Source organism: Halichoerus grypus, chromosome 3 (genome assembly GCF_964656455.1).
Source record: "Halichoerus grypus chromosome 3, mHalGry1.hap1.1, whole genome shotgun sequence".
NCBI classification, from domain to species: Eukaryota; Metazoa; Chordata; class Mammalia; order Carnivora; family Phocidae; genus Halichoerus; species Halichoerus grypus.
Window position 1 is genome coordinate 181,033,865 of NC_135714.1, and position 25,597 is coordinate 181,059,461.

General features: G+C 40.1%; 1 protein-coding gene and 1 pseudogene across 1 annotated transcript; one reads left to right on the forward strand and one right to left on the reverse strand.

The window, feature by feature from the left end:
- On the reverse strand, positions 1–23,941 carry DCTN6 (dynactin subunit 6). Its single transcript, XM_036107109.2, has 7 exons — positions 23,811–23,941; positions 16,091–16,155; positions 6,690–6,795; positions 5,251–5,339; positions 3,942–3,989; positions 2,623–2,765; positions 1–579 (listed from the first exon to the last, which is right to left on the reverse strand). The coding sequence occupies exons 1-7, from the start codon at positions 23,831–23,833 to the stop codon at positions 481–483; spliced, it is 573 nt and encodes a 190-aa protein (XP_035963002.1). The 5' UTR covers positions 23,834–23,941; the 3' UTR covers positions 1–480.
- Positions 12,891–13,477, forward strand: LOC118545058 (dr1-associated corepressor pseudogene; annotated as a pseudogene).
- Positions 23,942–25,597: the final 1,656 nt, after the last annotated feature.

Sequence of the window (25,597 nt, forward strand, 5' to 3'; positions counted from 1 at the left end):
GAAGATAAACACATTAGCTTTAATATAGCTAGTATGCAATAAAAATGAAAAGATCTATTTTGGGCAAGTTAACACAAGTAGAAAAATTGACTAAAGTATGTCCACTAAAGTCCTGTCATTAGCATTTTTATTTAGTACAATATATGCTAGAATATAAATACATAACAATATGTCCTTTCTTATCACGGGGAATCTTTTATACAACTAAAATCCATGGCCAACATTTTATATGACAAAAGAAAAATAAACCAAACCTGTAAATTCTCAGAAAAGGAGCAAGGATATAGGAAAATAATGCATTTTATATAAATTATAGAGGACAGTTACAGTGAAAATCCATTACCTTCCTCTCTGACTCAATTTTACAAAATAAAGTCAGCATGTATTATTCTGGGAACTGCTAAGACTGCATGAACACTGTGGCCCTTTCAAAAGACAGTGGTCAAAGACAAACTATTATCTTGATGTCATATATTGTTCTTAGTTCTTAACTGGAGTTGAGCTTCCTTTCATAGTCTTCTTTAGGTGGTGGTAGTTTGGCAAGATTTTCATCAGGAAATCCAGCTGTAGTGTCTGGGGCTAAAAAGATAAGATAATTAAGGACTGACAAGCAGAAGGCAAAGTTAAGAGTAGCAGGCAGAAATAATTACCACCAGGCCAGGGAAATATAGGTTATTTTCACTGGCTTATTTTTGCTTACCTGTTTGTTTGTTTGTTTAATTTACAATGAATGTATGTTAAGTTTGGTAATAAGAAAAAGCCAAAAGATTTTACATAGAAAAAATACACACGACTCAGTGTTCAACCCTGCTTTTGTAGACTTTACCCTGGCCTCCAAAAAATTAAACAGTTCTAATCACAGACAACAACGTTAAGTAGAAACCTGGAGCACGCGGATTCCCACAGGACCTACACAGCACGCAGCTGCAGTCCTTATCGGCTCTTCACTCTTCCCGCATCAGCTTTGCCCACACTTCCCTCACTGTGAAACTCACAAGGGGCATTCATGACAAACACGGAGTTTTAGGCCCTTGCCCTAGACACTGTGATTCAATAAGTCTGGGGAATCCTTCCTTTAATAAGGACCTCTACGTGATCACTGTGATCACTGAAATGTGGAAAACAGTAGGTGTTAAACTTCAGATATTCTTACTTACTTAATTCTAATCTCCCTCAACCCAATTCGTTTCTCCCTCTTCAATCAGTTTTGCTGTTAGGCAGAATGACAGTGAAAAGAAAAACTGATTTGTTCTTATTGCCTTTTTAGTCTATGGAAGTCATACTTGCTTAGAACAGTAATAAAAGCCAAATGTTAGAGAAACAGAATACCCCAAAGAGAACTGGAGTTTTAATTTCTGATAAAGTATGGCTAAGAATCAGATGCAAAGTGATAAATGTCTTGAAAAATATTTTCTTTTGGGGGAGGGGAAAGAGGCTGGGTAACTAAAGCACTATATTGTGGGCCAAGCAATGAGGCTCAAAACCTCAATCAGAATGTCTTCTGTCCAAAGAAAGCCCCAAATGCCCTATTTATTTCCTAAATGAAAGTCTAAATACATGTTCTTCATTATTCTTGGTTCTTAGGAGGAAGAAAAGATAATTTCTCATAAGCCAGGAAAATATCCAAACACATTTGCATATTCACAAACTGTGTTTACTTTCAAGTCGTCTATGTTGGCAAACTAATAGATGGATCCAAGTTGGTTGTCCAATATAAATTTGGTAGGGTCATTCCTTACCCTGGAGGATTTTAAGAGTGAATCAACAGTTTATAAAGTTTGGTGATGCATCTTCAGTGAAAACACTTAAGACCAGGAATAACATCTCTGGATTTTCTTTTTTCTATCAATTTGTCATTGTCATCTTTGTATGTATTTTTGATAATAACTTAAAGACTGAATAATTTGGGGCGCCTGGGTGGCTCAGTTGGTTAAGCTTCTGCCTTCGGCTCAGGTCATGGTTCCAGGGTCCTGGGATCGAGCCCCGCATCGGGCTCCCTGATTGGAGGGAAGCCTGCTTCTCCTTCTCCCACTCCCCCTGTTTGTGTTCCCTCTCTCACCGCCTCTCTCTAGCTCTGTTAAATAAATAAATAAATAAAATCTTAAAAAAAAAAAAAAAGACTGAATAATTTCATTGCAAATAAATTCTAGCTTTAGGGATGTTTCTTTGATGTTTTATTTTAATCATTTGCTTTTTAAATAGCAGACTGCTACCCCATTAAAACAATTATGCGGTATTCTGGGGAAAATCAGCAGCCCTAGAAAGAACTTTTTTTTTGGAAATATAATTAACATACAGTGTTATATTAGTTTCAAGTGTACAACATAGTGACTCAACAATTCTAAACATTACTCCCCGTGCTCACCAGGATAAATGTAGTCACCATCAGCAACCATGCAACATTATTATTACAATATTACTGACTACATTCCCTGTGCTGTACTTTTCATCTCTGTGACTTATTTATTTTATAATAACTGGAAGTTTGTAGCTCTTAATCCTCTTTATCTATTTCATACATCCCCTCCACCCACCTTCCCTGTGGCAACCACCAGTTTGTTCTCTGTATTTAAGTCTTTGTTTCTTTTAGAAAGAACTCTTTTTAAAGACAGGGTCTAGTACCTGTGGTCGCTCAGTCTGCACCCGACGAAGGCAATCTGCACCATAGATCACTGTATTCTCAGGGATGACTTCAAACGTATTCAGGTTGCAGCAAGCCCCAATGATGCAACCACTTGTCAATATTACATTTCTGCCCACATAAGCTGCAGTAAAAACATAGAAAGAACTGCAATTTAAGACAAATGAGTAGAACGTTAATATTTTTCTAAAATGACTGAAGTATTAAATTGCAAACTAGCCTTAAGAAAATTAAGGAAATATTTCAGTTCAGAGTTTGTAAAGCAGGCAGGCGCCTGACTAGTACTAAATGGATTAAAACAGAGCTTTGCTCACTAGTTGTGTGACCTTGGGCAAGTCACTGTAAATTCTTTGAGCAAGTTTATCTATAAGATGGAAAGACTGACCTACTTACAGTTTGTTGTAAGGAATAAGTGAGATATTAAATGTAAAGTGCTGAGCAAAGGTTTGACACATAGTAAGTATATAATAAATAGAAAATAACAATGATAATAATTGGTAATCCAAATTAAAATAAAAACCATTAAGTAGATTAACAAAAAGTCTAATTTTATTAATTAAAAAAAAAGAAACATTTTCTTTCACACCAATCAGGACCATCAAAGATAAATCATTATTCTAAAGATGTCTCATTGTTCAGGTTCTTTCTGGACTGTAGTGGGACATGCTCTTGGAGCTGCTTTCCAGTAGCGGTGGTGACTTTACAAGACCTCCTGCCTAGCTCCATTTATAAGTAGCTTCCATTTGTTCCTGACTGGCTAGGGTAAAGGAGTCCTGCAATTAAAGAAAGCAAACTGCTACAGAAAATGATTTTTTTCCTTTAATTCTGCAGTTATATTAATCAACTAAATTATCATTGACATTAGTATTTAGCAGAAATCTTTTTCAAATCTTTCATCTGAACATTATGGTTTAATTCAATCCTGATTTAAATGTACACAGCTGAATTTTTTTTTTTTTTAAGAGAGGGAGGGAGGGGCAGAGGGAGAAAGAGAAAGAGAATCTTAAGCAGGCTCCACGCCCAGCCTGGAGCCTGACATGAGGCTCAATTTCACAACCCTGAGATCAAAATCAAGAGTCGGATGCTTAACCAACTGAGCTACCCAGGCAGACCAACGGCTGAATTTTTAATTCAATGTATTAAACATAGGTAAAGAGTTAGTCTCATAACTATTTTAGTCCACTTTCAACCATACCTTCCTTCCACTTTGCCATAGTTTCTACTTAGGTTGTTCTCTAGGACACAATAAAGAGAAAGGAGGTAATCACTTTTCACAATAAAATTTCCAAACATAGCTTACCTTTTGATTCAATAACATTATTATCTCCCATTTTCATGGCTTGGGAATCTGTAAGCCAGAGTTAAGTAAATATTGTAAATGTGTTCATCTTTTTTTCCCTCCACTAATTCACTATACCCTTTTTTTAAAAAAAGAGTTTATTTATTTATTTGTCAGAGAGAGAAAACGAGCACAAGCAGGGGGAGCAGCAGGCAGGGGGAGAGGCAAGCTCCCGCTGAGCAAGGACTGATGCAGGACTCGATCCCAGGACCCTGGGATCATGACCTGAGCTGAAGGCAGATGCTTAACCCACTGAGCCACCCAGGTGTCCCTAATTCACTATATCCTTATCCTGCCTGGGGCAGAGGACAAAGGCATGGGAAGGGCCACGCAGCCCCAGTCTGGCCAGAACGGCTTGCTCAGGGCAGCCTGAAAGTAAAGTTTTCATCTTTAAATATAAGTATCTCTAAGCAGACATAATGCCTTCTATAGTTTTTAAAGAAATGAGCATCTTTTACCCCAATTCTATGAGTGACATATTTTCATGATTGTCTTAAGAAAATTAAAGTTACTTATCACCAAATCACTTAAAGCTAACACTGTTAACAGTCTGATATATCTTTATATAAATACATATAATTCCCTTTATATAACTGGGAATCAAACTGTATAAAATCAAACCATATAAACTTTCACAGCTCACTTTATTTGGTTCAATTAACTTTGCAAGCAAGCATTATTCCATAACATTAAAATCTTTAAAAACATAGTTTAAAATGACTGCTTAATGGCCTTAATAGTCCATTTTGTGCATACAGCTTAATTTATTTAAATATTTTGCTATTGTTAAACATTTAGATTTTTTTCCTCCAAGTTTTCCTATCAAAAAATAATGTTTTGCTGACACCATGAAAGCATTTTACTATCTTTTTAGAGTACAAAAATCAAGCACAAGAAATGGTAGCACTCCGGGGGAAAAAAAACAAAGAATGAAGTATTTCCATCCCTATCCACCATTTCTTTGCATCGGACAACATTCTGTTAACCTAAACTATACAGGAACCAAATGGACAGAGCTGTGGTTCCTAAATCAGGATGAAAGCCAGGATTCCTGCTTCTATGTCTACTACCACTCAGTCATTGCTACCTGTCAACAAATTATGCAACAGGAGCAAGATGGTACCTAAAGATATGTATGTGTGTGCGTGAACGCACACTTATAATATATTTGATATATTTGATAGCTAAAACATGACAATTTCTATGGAATAGATTTGAATACTAAAGACAGCTGGGAAGAAGAGTTTACTTAAATTATTGTAAAGGATACAACAGCCAACTTCAAACACATTATTGGTGCCAATGATCATAGGTTTCGGTTCTGGATCTTCAGCATCAGGGGTGATATTATCAGGGTGACTATAAAAAGAAGAGACAAATTATCAAAGTCAATAATGCAATAAGCAATTCTCTTGTTTTAGAATTCGGGTTCATTCTTTCAATTTTACCTTCATCAAGCTTAAAATATGTAACTACAAAAGTACTTTCTTAATCTAAGTGAATTATTTATCCTCTGTGCTGAAGAATTGATTCTGAGTTGAAAAAGAACTATTGAAATGTAAAGAAGCCCGAGGCAGATGCCTAAAGAAGTCATAGATCAGCTTTTCTTTGCTTATTATTAAAGCTCAAAGCCCAGAGGGCCTTTTCCAGGACAAGGTAAAAATGTTGCTGGCTATCGTTTTTTAGCTTGTTAAATTAGAATCAAAATCAGGCCTGGCTTGAAAATTTTCCATTCTTAATAATCATTCGAGATTGTGAAATGCAAACAGATATTCACATCAAATAATTATTTCATGCTGTTAAGTAGTTTGAAATATTTGGAACATAAAATGTTTGTGGTCTAAGAGGAAGCCATTTTTTAAATGGAGCTTTATCTCTGACAGTTGAGTTACTACAGAATATAGCTGTTGTCAACTGACTTACACTAAAGGTGCCAAAATAGATTTTAAAAAGAAACTGTTTAATATAGTAAGAAACTCCCAAATTCTAAGTAAGCGTTAAGACAAATCAACCTCTTTATCACAGTTAAATATTTTCCCAAGGTCTTTCTTACAAATTCCATACATTGTTGCTATAAATTAGGTATAAGCTTGAATTTCCTGCCAAAATTTTATCTAGAAAGCTTTACAAAATGCTTATGAAAATTGCATTGGTATTACAGTCTAGTTCACTAAGATCATGTACATGTTTAATATTTTATTATTTCTTTAATCTTCAAAGTTAAAAATTGCCTCTAGAACCCCCCAAATTTTCAAATATAATTCTGGGTGCTACCCCCACAAAGCATATGAAAATATACATCAGAGTTAAATTCATGTGTCTGGGCATGAGTAATAACATTTCAGCCAGAACTGAGAAATCCAATCAAAAGACTCTCTTCGGGGTGGTCAGCACAGCACTTAGTCGCTGGAATCAGGAAATGTCTGCTTAAGGCACAGAAGAGAGTGACACGTAAGGGGAAGGTTATCAGACCCAGAGGGATTCTACCCAGCCACCGACGAGTTCTCTCACCTTGGACAAGCCTCTTCACCCATCTGGTCTCGTTTCGTTTACTAATTACTTGTGTTGAAAAAATCCTTAATGTTTCTCTAGTTCTAAAATAGTGGGCTTTCCAGATGTCTGTTGTAAAAGGTTCCTATAGATAGCTGAAATTAACAAAAACACAATCTGTGGTCCTTAGTTCAGAGTATCTCTAAGAGTCGTACTCACGCATTTATGATAAGTGCCTGTTCTTCTATGAGGTTACCTTCACCAATCACTATCGGCCCGGCTTCAGCAATAATCCTCGCTTTGGGGTGGATCACCGTCCTAGGTCCTGTTAAAAATATGATGAAACGGAATTATTGGTGGAGGCTACGCTTCCAACAGGAGGGGAGATGATCGAGGGGGGTCGAGGCCATTGGGAGGCACATTTTCTAAAGCAGGCAGGCACCACACTAGGCACTTTACAAACGTTATCTCCTCAGCTATTATCAATACTAGTTCGTGCCAAATCTCAAACCAAGGTGAGTGGAGACAGCCCAGGCTCTGGGGCCAGACAGCCCTGGCTCACCCGCTATTTGGAAGCCTCTGTTATCTCAGCGGTGAAATGGGGGTGGTGAGAATACCAGTCTCACAGAGTCGTTGTAGGGATTAGATGAGATTATGTTTGTAGACACGGTATTCTGGCACATTGTTGGCAATAAAAATTAATTCCCTTCCATGCTTTGCTTTCCCTCATAAAAGTGAGGCTCTCTTTGCTTACAATGCTGGTGCTTTCTCATGCTAGTGAACCACATAACGCTTTCTTATGCTAGTGAACTACAGAGTTAGTCTTTTTATTAAGTGGCTAAGAGGAAATATGGGTGGAAAGGGAGATAGGAAATATGTAAACTAACCTTGCCTTTGTTACTTTGTCACCATCCCTACAACAAGCCTAACCACTGGAAGGAGGCGGAGCTTCTGTTGTGTCTGACCTAAGATACGATTTTAACCAGAAAAAGGTTACAGGGAGGCAGTGGAAGGAGACAAAGGTGGTTACTGGAGTCCTAAGGCTCTGAAACAGGCCGACTGAGGCAATGTCTCCCATCTCAAACTGAAGGGAGCAGGAAGGGGTCTTAGCACATCCATTTCACCATCAGGGTGAAGGAGGCAGTACACTGCTCAAACAGGGACCCGATTCTGGAGCGCTAACACATTCCTTCCCCTGGTTCCTAATTTCCTGGAAGGCCTAGCTAGCATTTTGGTGATAATGAAACCACTCATGAGAAAATGCACCCCTCCCTGCAGCACCAGCCCCACCCACCCCCAAGGCCAAGGCTATTTTTATTGGTAAATAAGATGACGTGAGGTAACCACTCTGAAAGTAAGAGAGGGTGGGCAGAAGTGTTGCCAGAAGGTGGGGAGGCAGTCAGGAAGATGCCACTGTCCATGTCATTCAGTATTCGTGTAAATTAACTTACTCAACAATCATTATCTGCTTGTGACAGGCAAGATTAGTGCTATATGTCACAGGGAAACATAAAGGAATACAGGCTACTTTTGCCCTTTTGAGCTCACCGATCTTCTTTGTTTTGTTTATCTTGAAAACTGGAAATACTTAACATACTCATACACAAATGTATTAAAATAAATAAGAAGGTGTTCCTGGTGCCTAGAGAATTGGAAGGAACCTCCGCGCAGCTTTATTTTTCCCCTAACAATGAAGAGCTGGGCACTGATAAGGAGGGTGGGGCCCAAGACAGGATGCACAGTCAAAGGACCGCACGGTCTGATAAAGAAACAACATGAGAGAGGCTTTGTTATTTCTGTCACCTCTGGCTCCCCAAATCCTCAGCTGCCAAATTAAATTTCTCTGGCAACTTCTATTCAGAATAGAAGATGGGATCTCTCGGATCTCTGGGAAGGTTCTCAAGTGAACATGTATAACTTTTTTTTCTTTGTTAAAAAAATACACACATTTATAAAAGTATTATGTGCCCATTATAAAAATCCAAACAAAGCAAAAAGTGAAAGATCCTCTCTTTATGCTAATCCTATTCCCTAGAGGTAACTAGTTTGGGATATATTATTCCAGACTTAAGTTCTACTGTATACTTAAGACCTGTAAATGTCACTGTATATAAAATATATTTCATCTCAAAGTTAAAGAATAGAATTTGAAGGTGGAAAAATATGGATTATAGGCACATAGTTGTTTTTTTTTTTTAATCAAGGAATAGTACTTATTATTCTGCAATCTGCTTTATTCACCTGAAAAGTCATGGTGATTTTTCCATAGAAGTACATTTAGCTAGCTATTCTTTTCAATGGCTGAATAGTATTTCATATCATATTAACATACCATAATTTATGTAACCAAGCCCTTAATAATGGGCATTTAGATGTTATCACTTTTGGGGGAGAGGTGCTAAACAATGCTGAAACAAACACTGGATTCCTCTGAAACGAGAAATTTCTTATAGGTCTTCCAGCTATGTGAACCAATTTAAGTCTGTCGTTTGCACAATACCAGATTTGCATTTTACTTTAAAATGTTCTATGACAGAGCACCCGCGTGGCTCAGTCGGTTAAGCGTGTGCCTTTGGCTCAGGTCATGAACCCAGGGTTCTGCGATGGAGTCCCGCATTGGGCTCTCTGCTCCACTGTGAGCCTGCTTCGTCCTCTCCCTCTGCCCCTCCCCCGGCTCGTGCTCACTCCTGCTCTGCACGCGCGCTCTCTCAAATAAAATCTTAAAAATAAAATAAATGTTCTATGATAAAAGGGACAAATCATTCAATTTTAGGTTCTTTGTAATTATAGTCTGCCAGCACCCCACCCCTTGTCTAGAAAGCCCGGCTCCGGCCTCTACCACGTAAAGGCTAAATGCTTCATCTCTCAAATGCCTGTTCTCTCATCTATAAAAAGATGAGACCTAGAGCAACCTACTTCATTGTGTTGAAGTGTGGATTATATGAAATAACGTCTCAAAGGGAGATCACAGGGTCTGGCCCACAGCTGTTAAAAATGGGAGGTTCATCGCTATCTGACACCAAAAGCTATTTGTGTAACTATCATAATAAGCAAAAAACTCCTTCTGATCTAAGAAACAGAAAAAAAGAGTCCACTTTACTCCTCTACTCAGGTTATTAGGGTGATAACTCCTTTTAACCAGAGGGGAGAAATTTACATATTACTGTAAAAGAGTAAAAGAAATTTAAAAAGTATTTTCCATGCTAGCATTAGAATCTTAGACGGGGAAGAGATCATCATGCTGTGATAGAAAGCAGATCTGCTGCTACTGCTAGATAAGAAGCCAGGGGCACTAGATATTCTGCTGGTCCTCAAGCAGTAGCTTTTGACAACAAGCAGACTTTCAAGAAGCTACCTGAGAATGGACTAGTATGAAAAGGTTATCACTGAAACCTGTCTTTCTTTAAAAGTTTCTCTAAAGTGTAGCTTTGAAAACAACTGATATTTCCATTTTTCAAAATGATATAATACATGTTAATTATACAAACACAAATTTAAAAAAATGAACTCAAGTCCCCATGTCTTACACAATTTTTAAATATAATGCCTGAGCTATTTTAACCAGGCATTTTATTGTTGTTATTATCATTTTTATCATTACTAATAAGCTAGCTAGAAGATAAACTGGAAAACTCCTGGTTAGAAATCTGAGGGCCCAGAGATAAAAAGCAGGATCACCAGCCTGGGTGAGACCTGCATTTAAGACAGCACCTCCCCCTGCTGGCAGCACTGCCAAACTACAAGTCCTCGTGTTTCCGGGCGGAAAGAACTTAAAAGGTGAGAGAATCAACTTTGAATTGTGAAGTAACAACAAAAGTCATGGGTGATCATAAACTGTCAGGTCTTTTGGAGCAGAGACTAGAGAGGTTAGTACACGTGTACTTCAGCACGTGAGTGCTAAGATTTTGGTTTGGAGAGCTTGCTAAAGGGAAGTTCCGATGCAGGTGTGCGGTCCAGCGTGGGCTTCGTCTCTGCACAGTTTTGTGCTGGAGGTTGGCACCAGAGAGCCCAGGAGTCCAAGTGCTATTCCAAGTCCCGGGCGGCCGCAGTGGACTAAAATGTGGGCAAAGACTGCTCCACACTCTTCTACATGCGAGAAACACTTTTACCTAGAATGGGTCTGATTTCAAAGCAAGTTTAAGGGTACTGAGGTTAAAATGCTTTAAAAATAAAAATCTGTCACCATGGAAAGATTTTTTTTAAAGGTTGTTGTGAACTTTCTTGGAGCTCTCGCTGGCAGGGTAGTTTGTATATTTTCTTACCAAATGTGCTGAAACCCTATTTGGCTTATCTCCTTGTTTGGATAAATGTGTCTAGAGTTGGAGTTGCCTTACCGGCTGATGAATTATTTTTCTAAATGGCTGGCTGGGCTTGACGCAACACAGCCAGAAAGGCATTCCTCGCATCAAATTTCCATTCCCCTCATTTGGTAAAGGACATTTTTCCTGTCTATCTTTGCCACAGAAAGCAATCTTTGTGCACATTTTCATATGTCAATAAATAGTTCAAAAAGCCATACGCTTTTTCCTTTGAAAATTAAAACAATTCTTTTTACCTGTAAGCTGAAGTACCTCTAAGAACTGCTTTGTATTTGATGAATTTCAAGTCAAAGCCACCGTTCTGCCTTATTGAAAAAGATTTCCACGGTAAAGGGAAGCTTTTGATCTATATTAAAAACTCTAATGGAGAGAAAGACAGAGTAAGTGGGACAAAGGGCTTCCATCTCAAAGTTTTACCACTGTGTGGAGTTCTGCCTTCCTACTGCAATGTCCCAACCAAGCCCTGTCCTAAGACAAGGAGACTGACTTTCACTCTATAATGGGACTACAGAACTTGCTTAGAAGTAACTTTCTGAAATGTTTTTCAGCTTTCAAAGCAAGATTTAAGGAAATAATGCATGGCCCAGGAATCAAGGCAGCCTAATTACAAACAGGCTTGATACTATGAAACCTTGTTTACCCACATTGTAATTAACAAGAGAGCTGTTATTTTCCCCAAGGTCTGTTTCCTAGCAGCCTCTAATGAAAGGGGTCAAGGCTCCAGCAGAGCCTCAAGTCATAGAGTTTCTGCTTAAGGACAATACTTCAAAGCTTCAGACTAGTTTCTCTGATAAACCAAATAGCTGATTTTCTAGGAGAATAGAAGATCAGGTTTAAAGTTCTACTACACCACTGAAACATAGAGAAGGAAAAAATTACTTTCCTTCCGAAATATTTCAGAATGGAATAATTTGGTAGGAGTATAACCAACTAGGGGACAGAAAGTTATGCATAACATCCTGTGAAAAATCCACTAATTCAACTACACTTAAGTTTATTGCTACTTAACCCAGAAAATAGAGCTTATTAATCGTTCAAATCTCCCTATCCATAGCATTAGAGAAAAAGACTTTATTCTAAGTTAAGCAAAATCAAACAAAAACCAATAAAAGCCATACATTGAAAAAACAAACAAACAAAACAAAACATGGTGGAGAGAGTAAGTTTTAATTAAATGACTTTTCTCTACTCTCCTAGTTGATTTAACTTCCTATCTCCTTGGAGCTTTTTAATCTGATGTATTATATCAGAAATATGAATTAATAGCAGTCAAAAGATTTTATATTTATATATATTTGGAGGGGGAACACATGGAGAGGGAGAGAGAGCATCTTAAGCAGTCTCCATGCCCAGGGCGCCCAGCACGGAGCCTGAGGTGGGACTCGGTCTCCCATCCCTGAGATCATGACCAGACGCGAAGTCAGGAGTCAGACATTTAACCCTGAGCTATGCAGGCGCCCCTGATTAGAGATCTCTTATACCAAATATAACAATGATAGAAATGGCTATCTAAATACCGATTCTGGAAAGTTTCCATACTTACATATATAATTAAAGACAAGAAACACACACAAAACAAAAAAACAAAAAGATAAGAAACTCATAATGAAAATGAAGACTTGTAAAAGATCAAACAGTAGGTAACTATATCACTTCTGAATCTTTTCCTTAATTTAAAAAATTGAGATGTTTCTGTAAAGTATTTCAGCAAATTTTCTTTTTTAAAAAAACTGGGTCAAAAATAAGCATAACAAATATTAACTTAGATCCATTCTATGATAAGCTTCAAATCACTAGTTAAAAAATTATGACCACTTCTTATGCTATAAACTATCATTGAAAATCTGTGTTGAACTGTCATTTTACATTTTAACGACAGAGCCATGTGCTATCAGCTAGAGGAAAAACTTATATGGAAAGTAGATTTAAACACTGTATTTCCTTACATAATTGCAACATTTGGGGACGGTAGGTTGTTAATAAGAATAAAGAAAGGAGAGGAGCCGGGGGAACCGCGGCAGGCGGCGGCGAGCAGGCCCGGGGCGGGGGGCCGGGAAGCTGCGGGCGCGGCGCTGGGCCCCGCCCGGCGAGAGAGGCCGAGATGCTGATCAAGAAGAAAACGTACAACGCGCGGTTGCCGCCGGCGCGGATCAAGATCACGGAAACTGACGAAGACACTGGGAAGGTGGCGGCGGCAGTGCCTGTCATCACCTCCCGGGCGCCTGAGCTGTTCCGAGTCGCTGTTGAAGAAGGCTTGCCAGGTGACCCAGTCCCGAAACGCCGAGACCATGACCACATCCCACCTGAAGCAGCGCGCGGAGCTGGGGCAGCAGTTTGACCTTTCGAAGGACCTGGTGGCCTCTGTGCCTGACATGCAGCGAGACGGGGAAGACAACCACATGACAGGGACAAGGGTACCCGCAGGGGCCGGAAGAATGGTGGGACGGGAAGCAAAAGCCAGGACAAGAAGCTGTCAGGGACCGACTGGGAGCAGCAGGAGGAGGAGTCTGGCGACACAGACCCTGATGGGGAAGAGGAGACATCACAGGGCCCACCCCAGGCCAGCCATCCCCCCGCCCACTTCCAGACCCCCCGACACCCTTCATGCCCTTCACCTCGACTCTGCCCCCGCCCCCAGCACCCCCGGGGCCCCTCAGCAGCGGACACAGAGGCCACGCCCCCTTTTAGTTGGTTTTAGTTGCTCTCGGGGGAGGAGAGAAGATAGAGCTGTTCTTAAATTTATTAAAAAATAATAAAAGTGGGGGGAGAAAGGAGAGGAACACAAAGTAGTGAGAGACAGCAGGAGAAACAGGAAAAGTGAGCGCTGACTCCTGATACCCTCATGCCCCAATCCCATGCTAGCGGCCAGTGGTCCACCTTTCCTTTTCATAGGAGAAAGCCTTTCCTGCTATTCTACAAAAGCTTCTACAAGTAACAGGAGTTTTTTCCAAATCAGAAATACACATACACACAAACATGTATATACACCTTTGTATGTTCATGCCAGCAGAGGTATCTATACTATGTATCTGTTACATAGTAGATATAATATACTTAGTTTAGAATGGGGAAGAAGTAGAAATGAAAGGGAAAATATGTGTAATTAGCTACATTATTTTAGTCTTTCCTTCTAACTGTAGAATACCTTGTGAGCTAATGAGAGGATTATTCCTCAAATCATGATGAAAACCATAAAAATATCAGATTAAAATATGCAGAACAGCACTTTGATAAACATGTGGCCATCATGATTTCTCCTCATAAAAAGTTTGTAAGCAGTTTAGGAATTAAAGAGTTAACAGCACTGAACAGAAACTGGGTCATCTTCTAAACTTTGAAATTCTGTCTATTTAAAGTAATTAAATAAACCAACCTGGCAAATTCCTAATGATGTTCCATAATACCGGCACAATCTTTACTTGTTCTCTAAGACATGATGCCTAAATTGGTTGGAGGCTTAGACTTAGTAAAATTCACAATTTTTTTTCCTATTAAAGATACTGTTAGTATAAGGGAACAGGGCATATTTTCTCTCTGAAAGCTCTACTCTGGTAACACGCAGCTGCTAGTAAGGATGGACTCACGTTAGTAAAGCTCCAAGGGCATGATATGCAGTGAAAACATATGTAAAAAAACAAGTGGCTAAAATGTAAGTTTGGGAGAACTTAATCATGTCCATATAAGCAAGGTGCCACCTGTTAAACTGTTCATTTGATTTCAGTGTTGGATCTCACCTCTAGCAAGGCTACACAGTATTAAGATTTAATGGTGCGATTAGCTAGTGTTAGGATCTGGGCAATGACTTTCACAAATAGTCTCTTATCGAATCCTTCAAAAAGCTATGAGGTGGGCACTCCTATTTTGCATGTCACAAAAACTGCTAATTGCCACTAGATATTCATGCTTCCCTTTTCCCTGGTAACAGAACCCTATTGGGCTGAGGGAAGCCAAGCGACCAGTTCAGACTATGATCTCCCAGCCTTCCCTGCAGTTAGATGTGTCCATGACACTAAATCCAAGGCATCACACATACAAAGAGAGATTGTGTGGAACTTTCAGGAAGACTATTTAAAGGAAGCTGACTCAACTAGGAGGTACACCCTTTGTCTCCAGTTCTTCCCTTTCTTTTTTTTTTTTTTTTTTTTTTTAAATTTTATTTATTTATTTGAGAGAGAGAATGAGACAGAGAGAGAGCACGAGACGGGGGAGGATCAGAGGGAGAAGCAGACTCCCTGCTGAGCAGGGAGTCCGATGTGGGACTCGATCCCAGGACTCCAGGATCATGACCCGAGCCGAAGGCAGTCGCTTAACCAACTGAGCCACCCAGGCGCCCCAGTTCTTCCCTTTCTTATCCAAGATCACTCTTGGTGCTTTAGCTATCGCATTCTGGCCTACAAGGCTGGAGCTCCTGGACAATCAACTAACCAGCCCTGAATTGCCTACCTCTATACTTATTTATACAAAAGAATAAACCTTTGCATCGTTTAAGCCACCACTCTATGCAGCTGAACCTAATTCTAATACACACAATTACCCACGGATGCGGAAAATGAAGGTTGTTGAGGTTAAGTAGTATAATCAAGGTAAAGAGTATAATCAGCAGGTAAAGAGCAAGGATGCTAACCCAGGTCTCAGAGTCCACAGTCCACATTGTTAACAGTAGTACATAAGCCCCATGAAGGCAGTACCTTTGTCTGCTGTGTTCACTGCTGTGTCCCTAGGGCCAGCATAGTGCCGGCACACAGTAGGTACACAACTGATGTTTCTCAAACAAATGAATGACTTTATTATATTGCCTCATTATTTTACCAGATAGAAGTTTCAGTATAGAGTCCATCAAGGGGCCTGGCTGGCTCAGTGGGTGGAGCATGCGACTCGATCTCAGGGTTTTGAGTTTGAGCCGCATGTTGGGTGTAGAGATTACTTAAAAATAAAATCTTAAAAAAGTGTCCATCAGGGGCGCCTGGGAGGCTCAGTCGTTAAGCGTCTGCCTTCAGCCCAGGTCATAATCCCGGGGCCCTGGGATCGAGCCCCACATTAGGCTCCCTGCTCAGCGGGAAGCCTCCTTCTCCCTCTCCCACTCCCCCTGCTTGTGTTCCCTCTCTCACTGTCTCTGTCAAATAAATAAATAAAACTTAAAAAAAAAACAAAAAACACTTATAGGAAAAATAAATTATTTGGTCAATAAAATTAGGACATCAGTGAAACATAAATATATAAAACCTAATTAACTGTAAAGCACTGAAATAAATTAAATTACATCAATTTTTGAGAAACAACACTAATAAACTGTTTTCTTACCTATGGTTACATCACCCCGGATTTCACTTTCTACACACACAACTGCTCCAGGAGCAATCTTCACACTGTAGAAAGGAAAAGGTAATATTCACTATGGGTACGTTTTAAAAATATTGTTATAGAAGTGAACTTGACACTGCAGTGAGAAAATGGTTTAAAAAATGGATTAAAAAAAACTGTAAGAGAATAAGGTATTTAATATATTATAAAATTCTCAGGAGGCATACTATCCATCAGGCTAAAATCAATAACGATACCTTATTAAAATGCTTGAGGGAGTGCCTCGGTGAGTCAGTGGCTTAACCGACTGACTCTAGGTTTCTGCTCAGGCCATGATCTCAGGGTCACGGGATTGAGCCCCGTGTCAGGCTCTGTGCTCAGTGGGGAGTCTGCTTGAAATTCTCTCTCCCTCTGTCCCCATCCCCTGCGCATACTCTCTCTAAAATAAATAAATAAAAAAATTTTTTAAGGATTTTGTTTATTTATCTGACAGAGAGATAAGAGAGAGACCACAAGCAGGCAAAGCGGCAGGCAGAGGGAGAGGAAGAAGCAGGCTCTCTGCTGAGCAGGACCCTGGGATCATGACCCGAGCTGAAGGCAGCCGCTTAACCAACGGAACCACCCAGTAAACCCAATAAATAAATCTTTTAAAAAATAATAGAAATAAAATGCTTGATAAAAGAGCCTTCGGATTCTTTTAACACCAGCATTGTCTCCAAATAGGATAAAGCTGAATACAACCTAACTATCCAATAGTAAGGGACTGGTTAATAAACTATGGTACAACACAGTCTAATACACAGTCATAAAAAAGAAAGAATAATCCTTTATGTAAAGATCTGGAACAATTTCCAAGTTATATTAAGTAAAAAAAAGTCAAAGCCAGAAAATGGATGGTATATAACACACTGTTATTTTTGTAAAAAGGAAAAAAAGAATGTACATTCAAAATATTTAACAACCAGCAAGGTAATACTAATATAGAAATCAATGTAGAGATTCAAAATTTACAAAGATTCCTATTTATTCTCTAACTATATATGTTATAAAACTGATTATCAAGTGAAATAAGTTGGAGTGCAAACTGTCCCAAAATTACTAACTTCCAAATAATTTACTGATGCTTTTTGATATTCTGTAACGTCCTGTTTGACACAGCTGAATCGAGCTAAATGCTACCTTAGCTGGGCCATGAGCTGACATGGAGAACTATACCAAACGATTTCCCCTGTAAACTGATAATCATTTGGTAACTTGTTCTTATTAAGTAAAGAATTTTCTTTAGTAGTAATGATATTATTGATGGTGTTAAATGTGTACTCAGCTTCTATAAAATAGCAGCAATACCATTTTAGCAATTTTGACTTTATAATCCTATTTGGATTTTTCAAAATTTTGATTTCTAGTTGTTCACTGCAAGTATATAGAAATACAATAATTTTGGGGGTTGCCTGAGTGGCTCAGTCAGTTAAGCGTTGGACTCCTGTCTCAGCTCTTGATTTCAGGATTGTGAGTTCAAACCCCCATTGGGCTCCATGCTGGGTGTGGAGCCTACTTAAAAAAAAAAAAAAGAAAGAATAATTTTGCATATTGACTTTGTTTCTTAAAATCTTGCTAAACCCACTCAGTTCACATAGATTCTCTGGGATTTCTCACATAAAGAATTCTGTAGTCTGTGAATAGGGACAGTTTTATTTCTTCTTTTCCAATCTGTATGCATATTATTTCTTTTTCTTGTCTTATTGCCCTGGCTAAGACTTTCAGTACGATGTTTAATATCCTTAGTATGTTCTGGGTCTGTAAGATCAACAAAACCTATCAAACTATCTTTCTAAGCCATGAATGATGCATTTTAAATAAATTATTAAAACCTGGTATGTAAAACAGTTGAAACTTTCTTGACCAAAATGTTCATGCTTTGGTCTATTAATTTTCTAAAGACTTGCTTTCTTATTTTAGCAAATATGTTTTCAACCAGTAAGAACCATAAATGTAGAGTGTAATGATTCATTCGTATCAATATTATTTTTTAAGTTCTACAAATATTCATGTATGAAAATACTTGCTTATTTTTAACATATAGTAAATAGTATAAAAATGTTAATGGTACTTTCTATTTGTTTTTCATGTCTTTTTTTGGACATTTCTTTGGTTAAAAAAAATTGTATTGCCAGGTTTTCTTTTTTTCCAAATGTTTTACTGTGAGACAGGTTCATGTTTTTATATTTGTCCTCCTTGGTGAATGCAAATTTTCATTATATGTAACGTGAACTTAAATAGGACATGCTTGCCATTCTAACAAAATATTTTAAGTGATTAGCACATTAAATTTCTCTAACTTTTGAGCATCATTTACAAATGATGAAACCAATACAGCTGCACTAGTGCGTAACTGCTGAATATTTGTATTTGCTTGAATATTTCCAAACTATCTCTAGAGGAACAGACAAGGTACTAATAATATACATCACCTTCAGAGAGAGGAACTGGATAGCAGGGACACAATGGTAGACGGAAACTTTTTCATTACATGCCCATTTTTTAACTGTTTGCATTTTGAATCCTACAAATGCACTGCCTATTCAATATACAAATAAATAAAACAAAACAAAAAAGAGAGTGATAAAATTTTCTTTATACCAGGTGCTAAGGGGGTCCTGGATTCATTTCCATAATCGGGATGAAACTTTATCCCTATTTCCTTAAAAAGTCTCCCTCAAATCATGATCCCTATATGCCCTCCCCCACTTCATTTTACCTAAAAATACTTTCTTGTAACTCTTAAGTATCATTTAATTAATTTTAGACTTCTTAGTTTCCCTTTAAGACCAGTTTTTTTTTTAAAGATTTATTTGTTTGAGAGAGAGAGAGCACCAGTGGGAGGGACAGAGGGAGAGAGAATCTCAAGCCGACTCCGCCCTTGAGCCCGATGTTGGGCTTGATCTCACAACCCTGGGATCACGACCTGAACCAAAACCAAAAGTCCGATGCTTAACCCACTGTGCCACCCAGGTGCCCCAAGACCAATGTTTTGTTCTTTAAATCATTGTTCCCACTGCTTCAACAACAATCCTCTTTAACCAAGGATAAAATTATTATTCATGGGGCGCTTTCAGCTCAGGTCATGGTCCCAGGGTCCTGGGATTGAGCCCCACATCGGGCTCCCTGCTCAGCGGGAAGCCTGCTTCTCCCTCTCCCACTCCCCCTGCTTGTGTTCCCTCTCTCGCTGTGTCTCTGTCAAATAAATAAAATCTTAAAAAAAAATTATTATTCATTAGTATCACTTTTCATTACTTCCAATCTTCAAATAAATAACCAGCTATCACAAATATAACCCTATTATGCCATATTCACAATGGCATTGGTTATAGTATTTCCAGACCATTGTCTATAACTGTTCTGTGTCATATTACATCCAGGATGCTTGATACTGTACGAGCAGAAACATGATACAAGTCAATGTAAATAAGAAATAAAGGTTGTGTTATGAAATAAATATGAATACTTGGAATAGTCAGTATGATCATATTCTGGTCCATTTCTTGTATTAGTTTGTTCAGGGTAATGAGGTGTTTTTGCTTTTCCATTTATGATGGCTATCAAATGATGATGCACCTATAATTTAAGACACTGGGACACTTTTGTTGACAATATCAGGGCACTTCTTGGAAAATACTGTACCAATATGCATCAGCAATCATCAACACAGTCACCATGTTTGACCTTAGAAATCTATTCTGGAGTTCTATCATCAAGAATTCAATAGGAGGAATATATATGCACAAATTGGCCACGTTATTTAGAATAATGAAACCAGGGAGGAGGAGTAATGAAATAAAATATAATCATCAACTTACTGGAATACTATATACTCCCTAACAATAAAAAGCAAGATAAAACTACCTTTTTATAGAAAAAGTTTGCTCCTCCCTGTGGGCACTGCACTCGAGACATCAGGCCCAGAGGTAGGTAATGATGATAGAGCAACAGTGAGTCCACCAGCTCCCCTTTCCCTGTGTTGTTTAGTTTAGCCCACCAGCTCCCTTTCCAGTTGTTTAGTTCTCATTCTTAATAATGGACCGAGAGCCAGAGATTATCAGATAAATCAGGAAAGCCTCCAACTAAAAAGGAAAAAAGCAAAACAAAGAGGAAAAAATAGTCTGAGGAAAAACAGACAATTCAGGTAGTAAAAGAAAACTTAAAAAAAAAAAACCCTTATAATTCAGAGAAATAAGAGACACTACTGCATAAAACAAAAGTCTATGAAAAAGGAACAAAGTCTAAGAAAGAGCTCCTAGAGATTAAAAACGACCAAAAATTGAAATCACTAGGAGTGAGGTTAAAAAAAAGAGCTCTTCCAGAAAGTAGAACAAAATGGAAAAAAGAAAAGAAAATAGGACAGAAAAAAATGAGAAAATTAGAAAAGAAATCTCAAGGGGCGCCTGGGTGGTGCCGTCGGTTGAGCGTCCAACTCTTGGGTCAGCTTAGGTCATGATTTCACGGGTCCTGGGATAGAGCCCTGCATTGCATTGGGCTCCAGCTCAGCAGGCAGTCTGCTCTTCTCTCTCTTTGCCTCTGCCCCTCCCACTGTGCTCTCTCTCTATCTCTAAGGGAAAAAAATTCGAAAAAAATTAAAAAAGAAAATCTCAAAAGGAAAAAAGAATTTGTGGTAAAAACTATTAAGGAATAATACAAGAAAACTTCCCACTACTAAAGGATATTAATCTTAACTCTAAAAGGATACAAATGCAAAGGACCCACGCCAAGTAACATCATCTTAAAATTTCTGAATGCCATGCTAAAGATCCTTATAGTTTTCAGAACAAAAAAACCAAAACCAAAACCAAAAACAAAGTCACCCAGAGGGATTAAAATCATCAGAATGGCATCAGAGTCCTCAATAGCAATACTGGAGGCTACAAGACCAGAACACCATACGTACAGAATGCTAAGCAAAAACTACGTTCAAACTAGAGCTACCTATCCAGCCAAACTAGCAATCAAGTATGGAAGGAGAATAAAGACATTTTCATACTTACAAGAACTTAAAAAAAAAATTACCTCTTAAGTACTCTTTATTAGGAAGATGCCGAAAGATGTACTAAGCTAAATAAAAGAAAGCCAACAGACAAGATAGATTCTAGAAACAGAGGCCCCAGTGTGTGAGGACAGAGGGAAATTATCAGGGCAACAGCCATGTATCAGCCTCAGAGAGCAAAGATGATAGAGGGTTTCAAGGGGAAGATCTCCAAGAAAAAAAGAAGACAGATTATGCGATGATTACTAGATATTTGGTATATCTGCTAGAAGATTTGAAAATCATCAGTACATAGAAAAGTAAGGAAATGAAAAAAAATGAGGTTATTTTGTTAAATTTTAGATTAACCTAGGTTGACGGTCCACAGAAAATTCAAGAGAAAGACCCAGTAAGAAAGTGAAAACACAGAGCTCATGAGAGTTCTAGACCAGAAATAAAGCTCTGAGAGTCAGCAGGGTACAAACTCTTTTTTTTTTTTAAGATTTTATTTATTTATTTGACAGAGAGAGACACAGCCAGAGAGGGAACACAAGCAGGGGGAGTGGGAGAGGGAGAACCAGGCTTCCCGCGGAGCAGGGAGCCCGATGCAGAGCTCCATTCCAGGACCCTGGGATCATGACCTGAGCCGAAGGCAGATGCTTAACGACTGAGCCACCCAGGCGCCCCCAGGGTACAAACTCTTTAACATGTCTCTCCATCATTCACATTCCAGAATCTCCCTAAATATTCCCTAATACAAGTGCAAAGTAACACCAAAAATATTTTTCTTAAATCACACCAACTTCCCTACTGATAAGGAAAACTAAAAAAAGGAGACATACACAATTTTTTTCTCCTACAAATTTCAGTGAACAAACCTTCCTACCACCAAGTATTTTTAAAGCTCTAAGTAAAAAGAATATATACCAAACAAAAACTAATAATCCCTGAGTCTGTCTTCAAGAAATATTTGTGAGATCAGACACAGCTACATCTGTTTCCATCATTTTGACATACAGTGACTTTCTACAAGGCACAAGTTAATGAAATTCTAGAAATGATGCATCTGGGTTGTGTCTAACTCTGCTGAAGTCACAGAAAAAATACAATCTTTCTACCCAGTACATGAAAAACTTTAGTACCACGGAACAGAAAGCAGAAATGGCCCAACCCTCTCATCTTATAGATGAGGAAACTGAAGCCCAGAGACTAGAAATTTCCTGAAGCAGTTCGTCCCTGGAGCATCATTATCCGAACACCAAGCATTTCTTTTCTGTTAGCTGAAAGTTTCCTGGGAACATCCTGACATGTTGGGTATTTTTCCTGTGAGAGCTGAATGATGCTGTCCTTGAACGCATCACCATTTGTAAATGCTATTCCTCTGATGGTTTCCATTTAGAGTGGGTGTGTGTGTTAAAATAATGCAATTTTACTAGGCCCTGGTCAAATAAGTTAGGTTTTATAAAATACCTCTTGTTTTAGACCTTATTTGGGGTTTCAATTTCCTCAGCTTCCCTCTCACTATGATTTTTTAGGAAAAGAGCATTATCTAACATTTAACTTGTCCTAGACAAGTGAGGAGAGGAGCGATTCCCAAATGTCCCTCTGTCCAGTCTTATGCCTAAGGGAGAGGACCCAGGTAGAGTTTGTGTCCCGATCAGCCTACTTCTCCCTGAGGCATAAAATAATTAAATTCACGACTAGACCAACTAAACGCGGTCCAAACATCTCCGTGGGGCAGCGGGGCGGGGGGGGGGGGCGGCTCAGACGGCTGGGAGGAAAAGGCTTAGCCGAGCACCTACTAAAATAACAAGGCAACAATATCATCTCCACCGTACACTACTATATACTGCACACAATTTTCATAGTAGATCTGATCCTCTGCAGCTTATGAAAAAAGATTACAGTTACCTGCCTCAATAGGAGAAAACCCTAAATTTTAATTTATTACAACAGAACCAAGGTTTGTCGGTTTTCCTGTTCAAAGAACAGTCAGTAGAGGGTGCTCAACGCTGGGCTTTCGGAAATGGTTAACATAAGCACTTCTCCCACCCAAGCCGTTCCTTTCCACCACCAGTTTCCAGCAGTGAAGACTGCTGGACAAGCCGCCACCATCGCTGTCCTCACATGCTTGCAAAGGAGCTTATCCACGCCGAGCGGACCGTCTCACACAGTTCTGGTCCAGGCGCAGGCCCCCTTTACACGAGCGACAGTGACGCGTTTGCACAAAGGCACACCGCCCACGATGGGCAGGAGGGGACTGGGGTGTGGCCAGCACTTCCGCGGGTGTCTCGGAACGCCCGGCGGAGGACACTGCTACAAGCCGCCGACAGTGGCCAGCAGCACCAAACGCAGCAGGATTTAGGGGAGCGGGGTGTCCCTCCGTGTCCCGGGGCAGTGGGCGACGCCAAGCTCCCCGCGCAACGCCTCCGGAGACCCTTTCTGCGCCGGCGCGTTGCGGAGGAGGGCGGCGGGATCTAAGAACAAAAACCTTCTGGCACCGATTCCACATCCCTTCCCAATCCTCCCTCAGATCCACTTCGTCGTCTTCTCCCTCAGGGCCGCCAGGTCCGGGCTTTAAGAACCAGCCCGGCCGAGCACCGGGGATGAGACACCATCTTAGTCCCTACCACTGGCGCCCAACAGCAGATTTTCCACTCCTGCGGAGTGTAGAAATAGGCTTTTCTCAAACAGCGGACTCACCTCTTTTGAGCCTTCTCCGCCATGGTTTGGACCCTGTCTCCAATTGGAGCGGAGATCGACACAACCGCCTGGGTCCAGCGATGATCTCTACAAGCGATTGGAGCGCCTGGCAGGATCGGGAGGGGGCGGGGCCTGCCGGGGCTAGTGGTTTCTCCTCCCCCTGGCTGAGGCGGCTGGTGCGAGGCAGCCGTACGTGGCCACTGGTTGATGGTTAGGGCAGCCTGCGGATGGATAGACTCGGATTTAAAACAGCCGCTTAGTCCAGTCCAGCACACGTCATGTTCATCTCATCATACCCCACCGTTCTTTTTCAGTCTGCTTTCCGGTCTCTGCTCCTTAAGATTCCTGCCAGGCCCCTGCGCCCTTTTCTGTTCAGGGTGAGCTCCTCTCTTCCTGGGCGATCTCAGCATTCCCATAAGTTAAATACCTTCCTACCTACTGGCTTTCTCAGGTTAATATCTCTAGTTCTGTCCTCTTTACCGAACTTCACATCTGGTTATTCCATTGCCTACTTGGCATCTCCACTTGGATGCCTCAAAGTTGTATCAAACCTAAAACGTATAGAAGAGAGCTTTTGATTTACACCCTCAGTTGGTGCTTTGATCTCCATCTCAGTAAAGGGATCCACCATTCACCTAGATGCTCATGCTAGAAACTCAATAGGCATCCTAGGCTTTCCTCACCTCCGTGTATATAATTCACCGGCAAGACTCTGCCACCTCTCCAATGTAAGCTCAGCCGCCATCTCTCCTGGGTAGTCGGTTCCCTCCACCCTTGACCTCTAAAGTCACACCCCCATCCCTGCCCTCCACCCCCCATCCAAGCCATTCTCCTGCAGCCAAAATCATCCTTTAAAAACCAATCCAGTTATTTTACTTCCCATTCTTTATAAAATCCAAACTCCTAAACTCCTTTCCATCGCCTACTTCTGGGCTAGATCCAGCCCCTGCCTACTTCTCTCTTCCTTATTGTCGTGTTCCTCTTCCTCTTTCTCCGATCACACTTTCATCCTCCATGAAGCCAAGCTGACCCTGCCCCAGAGCGCTTCCACCTGCCCTGCTCCCTGCCCTGCCCTCCGCCCCCCCCCCCCCCCGCGGGTTCAAGTCTCAGATGTCCCATCGTCCGTGTATTAGTCAGGGTTCAGCCAGAGAAACAGAACCGCTAGGAGATATAAATTAAGAGGTTTATTGCCAGGAATTGGCTTACCTGATTGTGGGGGCTGGCTAGGCAAGTCAGAAGTCTGTAGGGCAGGCTGGAACTCTCATGCATGCGGTGAAGCTGCTGTCTATATAGGTGGAATATCTTCAGGAAAGCTCCAGCTTTGCTCTTAAAGCCTTTTAACTGATTGGATCAGCCCCACCCAGATTATCTAGGATAATCTCCCTTCTTTAAAGTCAACTGGTTATAGACTTTAATCACACCTATAAAATACCTTCAAAACATTACTTAGATTGGTGTTTGATTGAATGGCTGGGAACCATAGCCTAGCTAAATTGATACAAAAAACTAACCATCACACTCAGAGAAACCTCTGACCACCCAATCAGAAATAGGTCATTTTTGCTGTACTTTTGGTTTTCTCCAAGGGATAAGAAGAGGACCCCTCATTCAGGTACCTGGTTGGCTCAGTTGATAGAGTACGTGACTCTTGATCTTGGAGTTGGAGTTTACTTAAGAAAAAAGGGACCATTCAGCAGCTGTAATTTTTTATCTTACTATCTCCCCCAAAGACTAAGTTCCAGGGGTGCCTGGGTGGCTCAGTCGTTAAGCGTCTGCCTTCGGCTCAG